The sequence below is a fragment of the Neopsephotus bourkii genome, unplaced genomic scaffold, assembly GCF_033783945.1.
Source record: "Neopsephotus bourkii isolate Nb327-2 ecotype Australia unplaced genomic scaffold, CSIRO-AGI_Nbou_v1 NB_1572, whole genome shotgun sequence".
NCBI lineage: Eukaryota > Metazoa > Chordata > Aves > Psittaciformes > Psittacidae > Neopsephotus > Neopsephotus bourkii.
In genome coordinates this window covers 2,516,729-2,535,275 of record NW_026902048.1, presented here as the reverse complement: position 1 = coordinate 2,535,275, position 18,547 = coordinate 2,516,729, and the positions used below count along the sequence as shown (strand labels likewise).

The following is an 18,547-nucleotide window of genomic DNA, read 5'->3' as shown; positions in this document are numbered from 1 at the left end:
ATCTTGAGAAAACAAGTCAGTCCCATAGATCACCAAGCTCCTGCCTGAGCAGCCGTAAGGGGAAAAGAACCTTTCCAAACCAAAAGCTCAGCACTAAGGCTGTTATAGCAGTGGTCCCCTGATCTCTATCAAGCTACTGGATTTAGTTCACCAGATGATCTCAGCTACTGTAGAGCCACATAGAGAGCCTCTCACCTCTAAAACTCATGACACAAATCACTTACAACTTTGTGAGCTAATGCATCTGGAAATGAGACTGGCACCACCCTATTTAAAAGACCCAAAGGCTCTCCTTGGAAAGCCCCAGGACTAAAAAAGCTGCTGCACTCTGCACTAGCCTTAAAACAAAAGTGCAAACATAGAACAGAGGCACTTTTGGTAAAGAGAAGCTGATGAAACATCCACTGTTCCTTCAATCATGACAACTTCTTACAGCACAAACAACGGTATGTGGCCTAAGTCACACGCATCCAAGTTTGGCTCTAGCCAATGTGATTCCTGACTTTCAGAAAGAGCAGAGATAGAAATACAGATCCTGGTGTCAAATGAATTCATAGGACTGACAACATGACATTCCGTGTTAGTCCTATGCTCCCCCAGAGCCCAGATACATGCACTGAACACACAGGAACCGCAAAACAGAACTTAGTGGACTTGCTCCTAAGACAAGGGCAGAATGACAGATATGGTTTAGTGCGAGGTGTCCCTGCCCATAGCAGGGGGGTTGGAACTTGATGATCTTAAGGTCCTTTCCAACCCTAACTATTCTATGATTCTATGAAACCCAGAGCCCAGTGGAGAACTGAGGCTGAGTTTTGCTATTTTAACAGTGATTTCCTTGACAGGTAAGTCTTAGAACACAATTTTTGAGCCATCTATCATACAGCATATTTTGGAGAAAGACTATATTTCTGCAGTGAAGCCAGCTCTTCAGAGGCAAGTAATTTGTCTTCCTTTGTGTTAGCTTCCACTGGCCTCCAGGAAATGAAATCTAACCCCAAAAATAGCTATTCTGATGAGGGTTTAAATAGAAAAGTAAAGACTAAAATGCACTGTATACCACTGTCAAATTTTCCCCACATTGAGTAATTTTGGTTCCTAATGGAATTCACACTACTTACCTACCACAAAACATCTGTGAATTAAACCATTTGGTGAAACAGATCTTATACCAGATTGAAAAACAGTGTTAGAATTGGGACACTAAATGATCTGACGCTCTTGAGCTTTGACCTTGTGGAGCACTGTCACTCAGTGTGTCCAAACGTCTTTCCAAACACTTCACAATGATTCTCAAAGCGGGTCATTAACACGTTTTGTCATGCTACACAATTTTTCCCTTCCCTCTAGACTGGGCTTTTTTCCAGGTCCAGTAGCCAACAATAAATCAATCACAGTCTCTCATAAGAATTTTGACTTAAATTCTATCCTGTAGGTTGAGTTAAAACCAGAGCAGAAATCACTGCAGGAGGTGAGGCAGAAAGGGGCTAGTGGTGACTGCTGCTTAGGAGATGTTTGCTTGACCCACAGCTGTTCTTGTTGCCATTCTTTATGGGCTCCTCTTCATTATCTGTAACAGAATCTTCCTCCTCTTCATCACTTCGATCATCTTTCAAGTCCTAGGGAGAAGAAAGCACTGTGAGCGTATTCTATACTTGCAGTGTTTACTGTCAGATAAGTCATGGGATTGTTATCACCATTGCTACAGACCTTTAAAAGGCCTATGGGTGCCAGACAAGGAAGACTTTCACTTTTAAAGTGAACTGGGTATCTGGATCTTTGCAATGACTTTGAAAGAATAATCCATTAGTTTCATTAGTCAGATGCCCCCATTTGTCATTACAAAATCAAAAGGTGCATAGGTGTTCCAGAATATGAGACATTCTCCCTTCTTGGAAATTCCCCACCATCCTCTGAAGACAAAACTCCTCTGTCTTCCATTTGCCTCAGGAAAAAAAACCCAAAGCTCTAAAGGGCATAGATGAGAGGGGAGCTTGAAATACGCCAGACAATGTTAAAACACCCCCCAGGAACAGCCCCTCCCTCCAAAGATGCTGACGTCCAAGGACACACCAGTTAACACCACTTTAATCTTGTAGAACCTAATGTTCTTTAGAGACAATTTCTTCCATGACCTTGGCCCAGTCATTTGACCTCTTCTTGCTCCTTTCCACCTTCCCTTGTAAAGCCTTGCTAGTAACCTCTGGGTGCTGTGGGGTTAGTTAAGACTTGTGAAGTGCAGGGAGGATGAAAAGAATATTGTATAAAGGCTAAATATGATGAATACATTTGCCCAAACAGAGGGGTTGAGAGGCTGCCTGCTTCTGACAGGTGTAAACTAAACCGTGACTACTTGTGCCAGCATCTCCTGGTATTAAGTTTGCCTAAAGAGACTTACTGACCATGAAATATTCCTCTTTGCTTGATGGTGTATACATCACGTTGACCTTTGCAAAGGGGAGGCCATGTCTACACAGCTATCACATTCATCTTGAATGTATCATCCTGCTAAGGGAATTGCCAGGGAAGGGACAGCTGCTCCATTAACAGGGATGAAAGGGGGTCAGCAAGACAGTCTGCCCTTAGGAAAACCCCTTCCTAGCTCTATAGGAACAGCTTCTAACATCTGGCAATCAGGCTTCATCCCCAATCACTCATGGCAGTGCCTAAAGAACACTTACACCAGGCAGAGAAAGGACATTGTGTCTACCCAGTATTTCACAGCAAAGTTCGGAGGGAGATTAAGACAATTCTGTGCTGTTCGCCACAGCACATAAAATATACTCTTAGTCTCTTATTTCCCAACTCCTACCATAACCCAAGACCCCACGATGTGTTCAGAAGTTTGGTTCAAACAGCTGAGGCTTTGGCATTAAAGCCAAACACCTCTATTTCCCTTTCAGTGCAGCAAGCTCTACTTGACTCCCTGTAAGGACTTTTCAGGCCAACTGATGACCTGCTCTGCAGACTGTAAAGACACTGTAAATTAAGGGAGCACTTCCTTCTGCCTAAGTGGTGACTGAGAACAGAAATGAGATCAAAACAGGCACCTAAGAAATTTTTCCCACCTCCACCAGCAGTTTCCTGTGTGATTAGGAACTGCCACTGGTTGTGTCTTCCAGGTACCTGGAAGGTGCCTGACAGATTCCACCTGACACCCTCTACTTCTTGTGCTGGAAAAGATGGGCAACAGTCATTCCCTCTCCAGCATCTTATGAGTTTACTCACTTTAAAACAGCAGTTTGGTAATGGGTTAAAACTTAAAACAGGGGAAGTTTAGATTGGATATAAGGAGGAAATTCTTTCCTGTTAGGGTGGTGAGGCACTGGAATGGGTTCCCAAGGGGGTTGTGAATGCTCCATCCCTGGCAGTGTTCAGGGCCAGGTTGGACGAGGCCTTGGGTGAGATGGTTTAGTGTGAGGTGTCCCTGCCCATGGGAAGGGGGTTAGAACTGGATGATCTTAAGGTCCTTTCCAACCCTAACTATTCTATGATTCCCTGAAGCTGGGGATCAACCTTGGGCCCTCACACTGCGCTGACAATTTACCCATTAGCACCAAGGTATCTGGTCTGTTAATGGGAACACCCAAATTTAACAGCCAGAATGTCAACATTCAGGTCCTGAGGAGTCCTTCTGTAACACAGGGGTGCTCGGCCTGCAGGCCTGTCTGCTGAGGGAGACCCAAAGCTTCTCTACAGAACAGAGTCCGTTGCCTCCAGAGCTGCGTGCTGGAGCTGGCAGGCTCTGACGTTAGCCCTCGTGCAGACAATCTGTTGCCTGTACAGCCACACCGGGGATCGCTCCGTCACGGAGGAATTTGTTCTCCTTGTCATCCGTCTGGATCTCAGCTAAACAGGCAGAGACTGCACGTTCTTCCTGCTCCTGGAGCGATGTGCCAAGGTCCGAGATGAGACGCAGAAGGAGAAACCGGTGTTGTTCCTGCCCATCCTGTATCTGCTCTTGGAATGAACTAACAATTCCACTGTCTTAGCCTGCCGGTCTGAGGTCTTTCTTAAACACCACATTTATATAGAGAAAAGAAATGACAGCTCAGCAATAACTCATCCAGTTGCCATCTCATATCCCTTTATACACTGCGCTTCTAATAAAATGTATAGGAGTAGAAAGAAAATTAAACTCTAAACTCTGTTTATCAGAAACTATAAAACTTCCTGGAGATTTTCTTCTGCCTTTTCCCTAACAACACACAAAGGGTATCAAAACAAACAAATCTTACTGTAAATACTGTAAGATAAACTTGGCATGCCATCAGTTAGAGGAAAAGAAAGACAGCCTTTCCCACACAAACAATTTATGAGGTTCTGCCTCTTTCAGATCACCTCTCTCACTCCTGGTAGCTTTGCAATTTGTATTTGCAGTAAAAGACAAATGGTGAGGGTGTGGGGAGAGGTTTGTTATTCTTTGTACCACCACAAACACTTCAGAAAATGAAATGCAAACTAAACCTAACACAGGGTCTGACGCAGAATCTGCTGTGCTCATGGCAAGTACTCCCATCCTCCTGAGCAGCCTCTGGCTGAGGCTGCAAATGTGGGGAGTGGAAGGGGAGGAGCATTGATTCCTGATCCCTACAGGAATGAGCTGGCATTTCCAGCATAGAACTGGAAACTCAGACAGGATTTGCTTCCCAGTTTTAATGCTGTCAAGCTGGATGCTCTGATTAAAGTCACTATATGTAGTAATTAAAAAACATGTCAATGTTTCTGCCAGCACACTGCAAAATCCCTGCATTTGAGATAATGTCTTCCATAATTCAAAGCAGCAGGAATTAAATTGCTTTGTATTCTGAAGCAACCATTGCAAATTTGCTTCATTTGGGGAAACAGCATTGCTGCTGAAATCCTGATATTAACCAAGAAAAATTGTGGCTAAATCCAATCTAGACGTCTATTATACTTTTAAACATTAACCTGCTTCCTGACCAAGTGCCTCTACAGACTCTTGCTTTAGAAGAGTCTGGCCGGTTTTGTCTAGCTTGTTTCAGTGGCAGAACAGAACTTTAAATAGCAGTACCTTCATCTGTAACTAGAGAACCAAACAAACGTGTCTTTGCAGACTGTAACAGACCATTACAGATATACCAAGATACCGTAAGTGAAGTTTGTGCCTCTTAACTTTGACCTTCTAAGAATAACAGAAAATGTAACATTTCTAGGATTTTCCCCGCTTTAATACCAAGATGTTTTCTCTGAGCCCCTCACATCGTATATTATAGTTGTGTTTTCCAACCCAAAGACTCTGCTCTTACCGTCCCTGAGCAACAACAGATGAATATACTATCAGAAACACAAGAGCTGGCAAACTGTAAATACCACAACTGAGGCCATCATTAATACTCAATGCTTTAGTTTAATGGCATCAGCTGCATTTATTATACTTCAGATGGTTTAGGGTAACAGACAAAATGGATGTGTATATTTTATGTTCTGGATGACTAACCAATTTAATCTTTCTAAATGGATGAATGGTTTCAAGGTTTATGAGAAGCAACACTAATGCTATAAAGTCTGCAAGAGAGCCATTTGTAGTGAAGCCAAAGCCGCAAACTCCTATAATCTTTTTTCCTTTTGTTTAACCCTTCCACCTGCTGCTCAGTCTGCCTCATTTAGTTAAATGAACCGTATTTGTTAAGGTAGTTTTGGCTTCTTGTATTTCACTGCTGTTGAAACTTGTATCATTCAAATCATTACCACCACATCTTACTATGTGAACAGTAAAGGACCTTCCAAAAGCCTTCACCAAGGAAAAAGGACTTACTGAATTTAAAAGATGAGCAAACCTCACAGGCCACTTCCCAGCCTCTTGTAATCAGAAGAACATTGGTCAACTGTCCATCTAAACTAATAGAATTTACCCCTAATTGTGCAAGCCCGTCTCAATACAGCACTCAGAAATCACTTCCCTTTTGACACACTCTTAGTGCCGTGCTTGTCTTGTTACAGCTGATATGAGCACTGGGAGAAGGACAAGGGCTGGGCTGGAAGATGGATGGAAGTGTGGGTTTCCTGTTCCAGTGTGTTGGTGATGCCATCTGAAGCTCACTGGTGGAGAAGTGGGCTTGGGCAGACCCCACCTTCTCTCCTAATTCCCTTTACTGGGCACATGCCATCTTTGTCCGTGTCACAAGGCAGCCATGGCTTCCTATCTGCTCCGCAGCAACTAAAGTGGAAAGTGTAAAAGCAGAGGGAAAGCCAGTGCCAAGTGGTATAAAAAAAGAGGCAAAGATCTATTGTAGCAACATGGATTGATCCTATAAACAGTGGGAAGCCTTAGCAACATGCCTCCTGCTTTCTCCGGAGGGGAAAGGACTTGCTAGCAAACACATCATGGGGTCAATGTGGCTCCGAGCAGATTGTCAAGTCAAGGTCTCAAAATGCAAGATAGGGAAAGTGGCTGAGAGATACTGAGCAAAGATGGTTCTGCAGTGAAGGGCTCAGTTGCTACATTTATTTCATGACCCAGCTTTCAATGCAGCATCTCCCTGACAGAGACACGCACTTTTTGAGCAGCACACACTATTGTTGGTTGGTGCTATGAAGGCAGTAGTATGGTACCAACTCAGCAGCATAAAGAGATTTTGGTCTTGCCCCTGCCTGGGCAAGACTAACACCAATGAATCTTTTAGGTTAAGCATAATTTACACCCACACAGCCCACTGGATGTCTTCTACCAGGTACAGGGATGTAAAGGAAATTCATAGCTGACTGTGGATTTTTAATTCTGTGTTTCCTGATTTGGTGAAATTTTGATGTGGGGATTTTCAAATATTAATTCTTATCTTTTAGTTAGAATTTCCTGACTCCTAAATGTATCACATTAAAATAAAAATAGCCTAAATCTCACACCTTAATTCTACCTTAAGAATATTTTCATTTAAATATCTACAAACATATTGCCTAGATCTTGATTTTTCAATGTACAGACAATAAATTCCACAGCACCTGCACATATGGAAACAGCTTGCAGTACAAAGATGAAAGCTATTAGTCAGGTCAGCAACCACTGACTCAAATAAAAGAGATAATAAACAAGAGAGATAATAAAAAGTCAATCCAAATAGATAGAAGGGGGTACTTTTCGAACAAATACTACTATAAAGTTGATGAATCTCTGAGTTCAACATGTTTAATTCAACATCAATAATTCAACTCAGCTGACATATAACTTAATATGTCTTTACTTTCCTGTGGAGACTAAGAAATATACATTTGGATTCAAGCAAACTATTCTGTATTTCCAGCCTGGAAGATTTTATTGGAAAATATATATCCCTTTTCAGCTCATACATGCTGGGCACCATAAATAATGTTGATCTTCCATGGAAGATGCACTGTTGGACTCTGCTTTCTGCAGTTTTAAAATGAAGATGCAGACTTTCTAGATTAATTGTATTGGACATCTTGTGGCCAAAACTCTTCTATAATCTCTCTCTTCTATGTAATACCCAATTCCTAAGCTTTCAACTGGGAGTTTTCAGAGGGAACTCGAAGATGACACATGAAAAACAAATTAAAAGTTACATTAATTCCACATATATTGAGAACAGTCTCCTAAACTAGATGTTGCTATCAGAACACGTCCCTGGTTTTGACTGAAGAATGAATTTAACCTCAGATAGCGCTCACTTGTGTTGTCACTCAGCATGCCACACCTGCAACCAGAGCTGGAATACCCTCAAGTTCAGAAGAAATAAATCCTTGTTTACAGTTAATCAGGTGCTCGGTGGTTTCAATAAAGTCTGCTTGCTGTGTTATTGAAATCCACTCAGCAAACCTTGCACTCAAGTGTCTGTGGCTTTACGGTAATGTCAAAAGCCCAGGAGGTATTGAGTGAGTCAGAATGTCCCACTGCTTCTTGAATTATTCCAATTTTAAATCCACGGCTGGCAAAGAAACAAAGAACAATATAATAGGCATTTGATGCTGTTCTCTATAGTGAACTTCTTTTTACCCTAGGACAGAACTTGCATTAAGCCAAGGAGTGCAGTGGTATGAGCCTTTATCAGAACATGCCCTTTATTCCTTATATATGCTGTTTTGGCTACAAAACAGCTGATCAGACACTTGCACTCACACTGGTGAGGTAGGATGCTGTACCAGAGATTAATGCTTTGAAACAGCACAGCTGCTACAGAATATTCCTACAGAAGCCTTCTAGCACTATTAAACTAACCTGAAAGCACAAAGTATACACCCATGTAGATGGCTGGCACTCCTCTCTAACGTGTCTAATGCTAGGGTGCTCTTTTCTCTATTTTCACTGTTAGGAGGCATTCTGATCCTTTTGTGATGTATTTTGAAGTTATCTCTGCACCTAAACATTAACCGAATTGTCAAGTCACATACCTTACAAGTAACATCTTTTCAATTGACATTCATAGCACAATACCTAAACCCTTTTCAATAAAGTACTTCTAAACACCCTTTTGTTGAGGCTAGATATACAGTATTTCAAGTAGTACCTAAAGAACAAAGTTTCTTAAATAGTATTAGAAGTCCCTGAGACCTGTGTGCTTGACACTGAAGGTTTTACTTCACTGAATTCAGGTATCTACTCAGATACTGTACCTAGGCTGGCTCAATAACCAACAGAATGAGAAACTGGTGTCCCCAGAGGGTGACCTGCCCCACCACTGCTGGGATAACAACACTGGACACAGTGAATGGGACACATTCTGGACACGCTGCTGTTCCTCCACTGATTGCAGAGGGATCCCTGAACTTGAGCTAAGCACAGCTTAAGTTACACAAGACAAATGCTATCCTCACATGCCCCACACCATCACTGCTTGATTAGGCTGATTTGCTTTAAATCCAGGATAGGGCAATTTCCTTTCCCAGTTGCTATTAATCTATCACTAACTAGATTTATTTCACGCTTTTGGGTTTTAAAATGGATTCAGCAGACTGCAGTGCTGTGTGAACACCTCAAAGTATGAGAATTACTCACCTCATAACAAAGTCACAACTCAAACCTCTGCAGCATATATTAAAACTAGTAAATGAAGGCATCAAAAGTTATGTGGAAGGCCTAGGATTTGCTCTGTGGATTGATTTTTGGCAACTGAATAAATACATATGCACACTATTATGCATATATAGTTTTTATATAGGTGCATACATATAAAACTAGCAACAAATGGAACATTGCATAAATATCCTGCTAGAAAATGAAAAGATATGAGCAGTTAACAAGGGAAGCCAGAAGAACTGTCAGCAAATGCTCTTCTGTAAAGCAATTGATTTTAAAGCAAAACCTTTACCAATGTTTGTCTTTTATCTGAATCAGGAACTTTCACAGTAAAGAAAGGTCATTTAGGTCAGGGATTTACTGAAAGTGAAGCTGCCTTGTGCCAGACATACATGCAGAGAGAGGGGTGGGGGTTCTTGTTTGGGTAGATCCATTGCTGGTGAAAACTAACACAATCCCACTGACTTCAAGTGGAGCCATGCTCATTTATACCAGCTGAGAACCTGGCCCTGGATCAGCACTGCAGGCTTCTGCTGACCTGGCCAGGGCAAGAATTTGCCTGTGATTTGCTTTCAGAATTACATACAGTTCTGATTGTCTGTTCTTGGAGGCAGTGGTCATCTGCAGCGCCTACTTGAAGTCAAACTCAGCAACTTGAAGCAGTAGACCTTCATTGCAGCATAGAAGAGACCTGCACAGCCTCATTTATGACACAGCTGACATGAGAGGCAAAGGGAGCATCCACACACCCCATTTGCTGGACTACGGCCAGAGGACTAAGTCTGCTCTTGCAAAGCCTGTGTGTGCTTAATAGGGCAATGGAAGGCTACTTTGAGCAACCTGCTCTAGTGGAAGGTGTCCCTGCTCATGGCAGTGGCTTGGAACTGGATGAGCTCTGAGGTCCCTTTCAACCAAGACCATTCTGTGATTCTATACTTTAATGCTCCCACCCCACTGTACCTTCACACGCCCATCTATTCCAATCAAATGCTCAGATATTATTCCTTTCAGTTTCTCCTCAGTTCATTCCTCCATAATGGTTACAACAGTCCTTAAGTTTTCTAAGGTTTACATAACTGCTATATAACACTCAAGTGAAAGCTGCTGTGGAATTATGGATATTCTAACTAGAGATTCGTTATAAAAAATAAAATCAAAATCAGTATTCAGCACAGATCACTGCTGCTGTTCTGAAACCTGGGAAGTGTACTTTAGAATATAGTCTAACATACATTGCTCAGCTGCTGACCCTATTCACGCTCTGGATTAAAAGTTAAGATTCAAATAGCAATCCACCTTTTAACTCTCAGTGCCAGGAAAATGAACTGGTTAAGGCAAAGGAGACCAGATAGTGCTCCTGGATCGGCACCTAACACTTGTGCAGCAGAGAAGTGGAGCGAGGTGTCCCTGCCCATGGCAGGGGGGTTGGAGCATGATGATCTTGAGGTCCTTTCCAACCCTAACTATTCTATGATTCTATGATTCTAAGTGGTGTTCCCTCTTTCACAGACTCTGGTGGGCTGCAAGCTTAGATAATATACATTACTGAGGTCAGCCTTGACTTCACATCCCCAGTGCGGGTAGGGCTCTAGAGCTCCCCAGCGTGCTCACAACAGCTTTTCTCCTCTTTGCCTATCACTGTAAATACCAGCCAGCCAACCTCTTACACTTTTATGATTCCTTCTGCCTGCCTCTCACCCCTCCTCCCTCCGATGAATTTGGCAGCCTGAAGTGAGACATGTAGCCAGGCTTTGGGCTTAACTAGACTGCTGCAGCAGAATGGGAAATACACAGATGAAAGAAAGTCATAACAGGAAGTAATTTCCCTTTACAAGGGCATGAGCCTCCACGCTGCTGACCTGGCTGGCGAGCTCCCATCTCCAGGCTATTAAAAAGCTCATGTCCCAAAGGCAATAACTCTAATCAACTGGGAAGGTTCCCGGACAGACTGGTTTTCATCTCCGAGAGGGGAACATGTTCATTCATCCTATTTTGTCCTCCTAATCAGCTAGACTCATGAGAAAACCAACTATATATATATATATTTATCTGTTGAGAACCAACAAATTCAATGTCTCCATAACCCAGTTTCCTTTAAAATAGGTTCTTAGAGGTTGCCTATTCCCCAGTTCAATCTGCACTGCGTTTGTGCTAAACCTTCAGATAACTCAAACTCTGTAGCAGGACATCAGTGTGTAATGGCCCTTTCCAGTCTAGAAAGTAAACTCAAAATCTCCAGGGAAAGCTTCCCCTCAGCTTTTCAGTCCCACAGAGTCATGAAACTGTGAGTCACTACATGATCGTTATCCTCTAAAATATATTACTGCTCTTAAAATGGCTACATGGTATTAAGGCAAGCACACCTCTTGGTCTGTTTTATCAGCACCCGGATAGTCATTGGCACGGTACAGGCTTAACAAAACATGTACATAAAAGAAAACAACACTTACATGCTTCTCATTTAGGAAACTAAGCCCTGTCCTCTGTTTAACCCCTGTTTAACTGCTATTTTTCTGAAATTAGACTTCTCACTGAATGTGTTAATTCTCATTAATTTTCCTTTTCTAATGACAGATGTCCTGAAAATAGGTTCCTTTACTGCTTCAGAAAGAAGGGAAAAAAATCATGCTCTGAAAGTGTGACTTCTTAGGAGTCCAGCAAACTGCTGTGTATGCCAAAACTGAATATACATTTCATTTCATGCTTCATTGTCACATCCCAGTAATCGCAGGGTATCTGGAAGCGCAGCACTTGTGCATGATCAGGGTCAGATGATGACTCTTTGCAGCTCAAGTTCAAAGTCAGAGTTTATTAGCTGGGAGCAATCAGGCTCAGCTCACCTATGGCGTGTGTAGTGCACTGCAAACAGCACACAGCTCAAGCACATCAACACTGGATCCAGTTCTCTTTCAAAAGAGATTGAAAGTGTAAAGTCTTTAGAGGCCATTCTACTTCCATGATGCATTGAGCTTGTTTCCTCTCTGTAGTCTTAAAAACAAGCTTTCTGTCTCAAGTTATGGCACAGTTCAATGAGAAAGTTGGTGCTGCCTTAGCTGCCAGGACAGTAGAGTGTTCACATCCTAAGTGAATGGAAGCTGAAGAGTGACTCTCTAATAAAGGTAAACCAGTAGATTTTAACCACTTTGGATCCATGGTCTAATTCTAAAGCATATAGATCTTATTCTAAATGTAACCAAGGAAAGGAAGGCAAGTGCTAAGAGCTTAAATTGTCTTAAATCTGTACTTCCATGGGGAAATGTTTAAGGACCTGTAAACCAAAAAACCCCATTGCTGTGGGTCTGTGTTTTGTGAACAAGAAAATTCTCACCCAAGTTCAGCACTGAGATTCCGCACTCCCAGGAAACATGTGCTTAGAAAATAAGAGATTCAAATGAACTATTAACAATAAAAGCTCTGCCTGATGCAAACAGATCACATGCCAAAACTTAAGAAGATAAATAATAGGAGGATCCCAGGCAAGGAGAGTTCTGCAGAAGCTGAGGGGATTCTGAAGAGCCTCAGATTAACCTCAGCCAAAGGCATCTGTCAGGAGCAGGTAGTTTGGCCTTTGGGAACTGTATAACTTCACTTAAAAACCGACACAAAGGGTTATAGGAATTCTCTAAAGAGAGAAATTCACAGCAAGAAAGACAGAAAGTAACATAGGCCAGCACTTCTGCAGGTGTAGAGAATCATTATTCCGCAGTGTAAGTAGTGAGGGCATGTTTTATAAGAGCATGTGATGCCTATACTCCAAAGGACTTTCTGGCCTTGCCTACACATTGCTATTACAACACATCAAGCATTCTAGTAATGGGCACACATTTAGGGATGGAGTTTTAGTAGTAAATCTTCTTTCAGTATAGAAAAGGGAGCAACTGATTCAAGGAGTCTTTATGTGACTAACCACTTTCCATGGCAACAACTCTACTGGCATCCCAGTATCAGTATGTAAGAAAGAATGAAGGAAAGAAAGTCAACTGGAACTGGCAGAGATGTCTCAGTTTGAGCAATCCTCAGACAGAACAACACGCTGAAGTAGAATAACGATGGCTGGGAACAGCAGAAGTACCGTAAGTATTGCACAGCTCTCATTTCAACCCCAAAATAGTCTTTTCATTTTCAGCTACCCCTACTCTGTCATCCATCATTCTTTGTCTCTGTTCCCTTGGGAATTTGAACCAAGTAAGGAGTGAACAAACCACGGATAAGGGTATGCCCAACCAAACTCTTTAAAAGCTTGCTCACTGAGCGCAGAATACCTAAAGAATATTGTAGATACATAGGTGCCACCAGCTTATTTTTTTAGAGTGACAAGTCCAAAAGCCTGCTCTACAACACTTCAGTCTTCTGTGCTTCAGGAAGGGGAAAGAACCATGGTGAATCAAATGAAACTGCAGCTGGTGACTCCTAACTAATAGTGACCATTAGTGAGAAGCTTACTTGAGGACAGTCTGGTAGTGACAAAACAATTAAAAGAGAAACAAAACATATTCCTGGTCACATTACAGTCCATTAAAAACCTGCCATTACCTTCTGCCACTGCTGGACTCTGCCTCAGCCCTGAAGTACCTGAGTCATGTGGACATCATGCCCATTTCCTACAACTTACACTTATTATTCAAGATTTAAAGAACCATAGTCTCAAAACTTTAACTCAGTGTGTAATGGCTTTAACATCTATTTTACATCTTAATTTGCCATAACAATGTGGCTCTAAGCTGCTGTCACTTTCTCCCTTTTTCTGACCTTGGAAATAAAATGTTTAATCTCTATGGGATTTTCCTGGCGAGAGATTTTTAAATCAGTGCACATGTACATACTTCTCTGTATGTTTTTTCAATTTTCCTAAAATATTCTCATATGTGCAGACATGATGACTAGACATGTTTCAGTGGTGCTTGAAACTCGATACAAGTGGGTAATTTAACCATGTAATTGAACAATATTACAGAAAACACACGGAGTCTCCTAGCAACAAAAGGCCTTGGACATCAAGATGGCAGCAGCAGCGAGCATTGCGATTGCCTGACCTAACCTGAATAGAAATTGCACTGAAGAACGTCCTTCCTCTCACAGCAGGGCTTATCTAAGATACACGGCTACAGGTCTGACCTTTAGGCCTTTTCTCATATACTTGAGAGTTCATATATATGAGCAACAGCCTTGCTCGCATACAGGGTCACAAGATGTCATATGGAAAAGGACACTGGGGTTCCTTTGGAGGTATTTTTATATTTTCCACAAGTAAGAATAAATCTTTGATTTGAAAAATGTAATAGGACCATAGAATCACAGACTGGTCTGGGTTGGACCTTAAGATAACCCAGTTCCAACCCCTCACAGTAGATGTCGCCCAAGGCTCTGTCCAACCTGGCCTTGAAACATGCCAGGGAAGTGGCATTTACCACTTCTTTGGCAACCCATTCCAGTGCCTCACCACCCTCACAGTAAAGAACTTCTGCCTTATATCTAACTTGAACTTCCCCTCTTTCACTTCAAACCCATTACCCCTTGTCCTATCACTACAGTACCTGATGAAGAGTCCCCCTCCAGCATCCTTGTAGTCCAATACTCCTGTCCTCTCCTATCCCCAGACAAAATAAGAAGCTTTTTAATGCAAAGTAGCTGAGTACAACTTTGCTTGTTCATGCAGAATGCCCCCTCACTGGGGCATTTCTGGAGGATTGGGCCCAGGGAAAGGTGGCACAGATCCCATGAGCCTGGAGACCAGTGATGCTCTGTGCTACCAGCTCTGGTGCCAGACTCCCATGCCTGAGAAAATAGGGCATAGAGGAACAGAACAAGATCATCTCTCCTCCTTCCTTTCTTTCTTCCTCAGTTTTATTCATCTCTGGCTGCAGCATTTGGGAGGAGGGAAATAGCAAGAGTTTTAGTCCAAGTTCTTTTTTGCTGAAGCAAGTCAGCCAGCCGAGCAGTGACCCCTGAGGAATGATAACTGTCCCCTTTATTAGTGCAGAGGGGAGGTGACATCTGAGATAAAGAGCTGCTGACCAGCCAATCTCAGGCAAAAGCCATCTTTTCCCAAGAGGGAAGAATAAAGCATGGAAGAAGCTACTAACTCAGGAGGCTGCAGTACTTGATGGCATTTCTGTATTAACTCCTGCCTTTAATAAAGCCTCTGCCACAGCCTAGAGATCAGAGTATTGAATCTAGACCCACAGCTCTAAGTAAGAGGTGACATAGCTCTGTGTGACCCTTCAAATAACACCAAAGAGGACCTAGGGGGTGCGTGACATCCTGAAGACTTAGGCCCTCCTGTTTACATTCCCTACAGATTCCCACCTTTCATTTCTGACCCAGACAAGCCCTTTAACCTGCCTTTTGACAGGGGACAACAGCATTTCCTGCTGAGAATAAATACATTCGAGGCCACTGACTTTCAAACAGTGCAATGACATGGTCCAGAAGGATACAATCATGGGAGACACCTGCTGCTGGATGGATGTTAGGAGCTGTTTACTACTGCACTACAGTAGTTTTCAGTTGTGACCCCATCAACCCAGAGTGGCTCAAGGCACAGAGGGCACTAAAAACATTCCTTACACCCTTGCTATGCTCAGAGCTTCCTTCAGCTCAACAACAACATCAATCCCTGTTCCCAGTTACATCATGACTTCATTTTTCCATCTGAAGTAGCTAACTGCTGCTTCAAGAAAAATGTCCAAAATTGCCCGTTTTCTGAATGAAAACTTTAAAAGTCTTGGGCAGAGAAACAAACCCCTTCTAGTACAAGGATGATGGTTTACTGGTATTTCACTGAAATAGCAACGCTCTTTGTGTGGAGTCTGTCTATAACAAATATGTTGGTATAAAAACGCCGCCTTGCAAACACCATTCTTTGCAACGTTGCCTTTACAGCTTTGGAGGCACTGGCTGCTTTCACAGCCAAGTTTGCCACCGCTATGGAAAACAGGCTGCACATGCAAGCCAGCTGAAGTCATAGGGACTGAAAAGGGCTAGGGCTGCTGCTGCTACCACTGTAAAATGTTATTTGGAAACAGTCTTCTCCCAGAGCTCTATAAGGAATCAAAAATCCATGGTAGGGATGCAGGCTCGGTGCTTGCCCATTTTTTAGCAATGACTAACACAAAAAAGTTGTTATCTCAAAATAAAACATTTCTGCCCCTTACAAAGGCATCTAAGCAGGCAGGGCAGAATGGCCTTATATAGTTGGTCAAGTAACATCCTCTTCCCCACTGCATCTGAAGACCTTGCACTGTACTCTCATAACCTCAACTAAGTGAATGGAGAGTTATGGGAAAGCCTTTCTCTTCCTCTGCTTCAAGGCAGTGGGATGTCCCTCTTGATTTCATCAGGAGAGTTGTGTGAGAACAGCACAGAGACAAGGCCAGAAAGAAGAAAATGAGAAGTAAAACATTTTAACACTTAATAAAGCAGGCCAGAAATAACTGTGTAATTAATCTAACAGAGGTAAGTAACACACAAGAAATACAAGCTTCCCAGTAGCTAAGGGAACACAGAAGCATGTTATAGGAGCAGAACAACACAATCCATTTCTTCTGCAGATTTGTCCCTTATGTACAGCTGTTTGCTGTCTAACAGGGGTAGAGTTTGTAACTGCAGTTTTCTTCTAGGCAAGACATTGGGGCTCCCTATGATATCCAGCTGTCTGTTTCCATCAGATTTGAAGAAATCCAGTAATTACAGGATGGTTTCTGTTACCAGTCAAACAACAATTAAATGTGTGTCAGAAGGAACATTTCTATTTCCTTAAGATGCTTCACAGCATTAACTGCCTCAGATAAAAGGACAGAGTTGGCTCAATTAAGGCTTTGCATCTTGAGCCTCAAAAGAAATGCCATTTTTCAATAGCACAACTTAGGTTTCCCCTTTACTAGCAAAACATAGCCGTCAATGCTTAAGCCTCTCCTCTTTTGGTATGTTCCTACAAAGTCCAGTGACAAAAGATTGCTTTCACTCAGAACACAAGAACTTCTAAAGAGTTCTGCACCATCTCAGGGCTTCAGTTTTTGGGAGCGATCATTTCTCATTTACAATCAGAGCAAAACATCAGATACAGGCAAAAAACAGTTTTAGCAGAAGCTTTGATATTCTGATCCACAACTTTAGGTGTAGGTAGAAAGTACATTTGAACAGCTCTATACCTTGAAGATCCCTGTCAAAAATGATGGCATGAAAGCTCAGGAAAACAGTAAGAAATTCCAAGTAAATGTCTTGGAGGTATTGGCACCTTTGATACTTCACATGTTTTTTCTGCAGGAGTAAACTGCTTACCTTTAAGAAAATGAACCTTTTCAAAATCTTGAGAATTAAGTAACCCCAGTATAAATGCAAGCCTTGTAGGATCAACAGCTGCCCATTGAACAGAAAATATGCTATGACAGGAGTTGTGGAGTAGAACGTGGGCTGATACAACGTGGCACGAAGAATCCTGAGAAATAAAGGTCAGCATTAGGGTGCAAGATTTCATCTCTGTGCTGTTTACAGCTATTTATAATTTCACATTCCAAACTGATTAATTATTTCCACAAATATGAAAAAGCTCTGCAGAGATGACATTCATTAACAAGCTCTGTCTTAACTAGATTATGCATCTCTATTGAACTAGATTATGCATCTCTTTTGAAACACAGACTTCAGAAGGTGAGAAATTGGAGTCTTGCACAAAAGTATTCTAAACAAGGTTAGAAAACAATCCTATTTTTCCAGCTCTTGATCTCTGTGTGGTCTAGATACTATGCAACTGAGAGCTTTCCTATGCCTTATTTTTAATACAAAGTCTTTCTAATCTGAAATCCACACTCCAGAGAAAATCCTACAGGCTTTACAACAGGGCTTTTTGTTAATTAACATATGTTTTGTTCATCTTCAGACTTCACTACTTCTATATTCTTTGGGGCTTTTTGAGTGCCTTTAATCTCGTAATGATTTGCTTCCAAGCTCAAGAACTCAAGAACAAGAAACTCAGTGAAGCAAAATGATTGGAGATCACTTGTATAGTTAATAAAAAAATAACAATAAAGCAAAAGGCATCAGCATTTCTGAAAGAAAATACTACAGGAAATTAAAACCTTCTGTTGATCAGTATTCAGAACTATTAATTTAACCAGCTTGAGTCTCTGAGGGTTTGTCCACATTGGGGGAGAAGCATGAATGCGAACTAGAGCAAGTCAAGGAAACCATGAATGTGAAACACATTAAATAGCTTTTAAAAGCTAAACATGTTAAGCATTAAGCACTCTAAGCACCCATGTGGATACTCCAAAGCAGACTAAATCACAGTACTCCAAAGTCATGCAAGGGTTTAGCAAGCTATGATTTACTTGTGTTGACTTCATAAATTAATTGGTTCACCTTAACTTTTCTGAATGCTCCTCGCTTGAGAGAGTGGCTCTACCCAAAACCAGGTAGCAAAACGAAGGCTCTACAAAAAATTAACTACAATTATACAGGAATTACACTGGGCTCTGCCTCTGCACTTACAGCAGGAGGGATAGAATGAAAGGGGGAAATTATTTCTCCTAGTTAAGTAGCTCAATCCTCTTGAAA

General features: G+C 41.9%; 1 protein-coding gene across 1 annotated transcript in view; it reads right to left on the bottom strand.

Annotated features, from left to right (window-relative positions):
• Positions 1-783: 783 nt before the first annotated feature.
• The window catches only part of CERS3 (ceramide synthase 3), a 41,146-nt gene continuing 23,382 nt past the window's right edge, over positions 784-18,547 (bottom strand). The window contains exons 11-12 of the mRNA XM_061371239.1: positions 17,273-17,429; positions 784-1,619 (exon numbers count right to left, since the gene is read on the bottom strand). Of these exons, the coding sequence (XP_061227223.1) occupies positions 1,488-1,619; positions 17,273-17,429 (289 nt within the window). The 3' untranslated portion in view covers positions 784-1,487. The remainder of the gene's footprint in view (positions 1,620-17,272; positions 17,430-18,547) is intronic.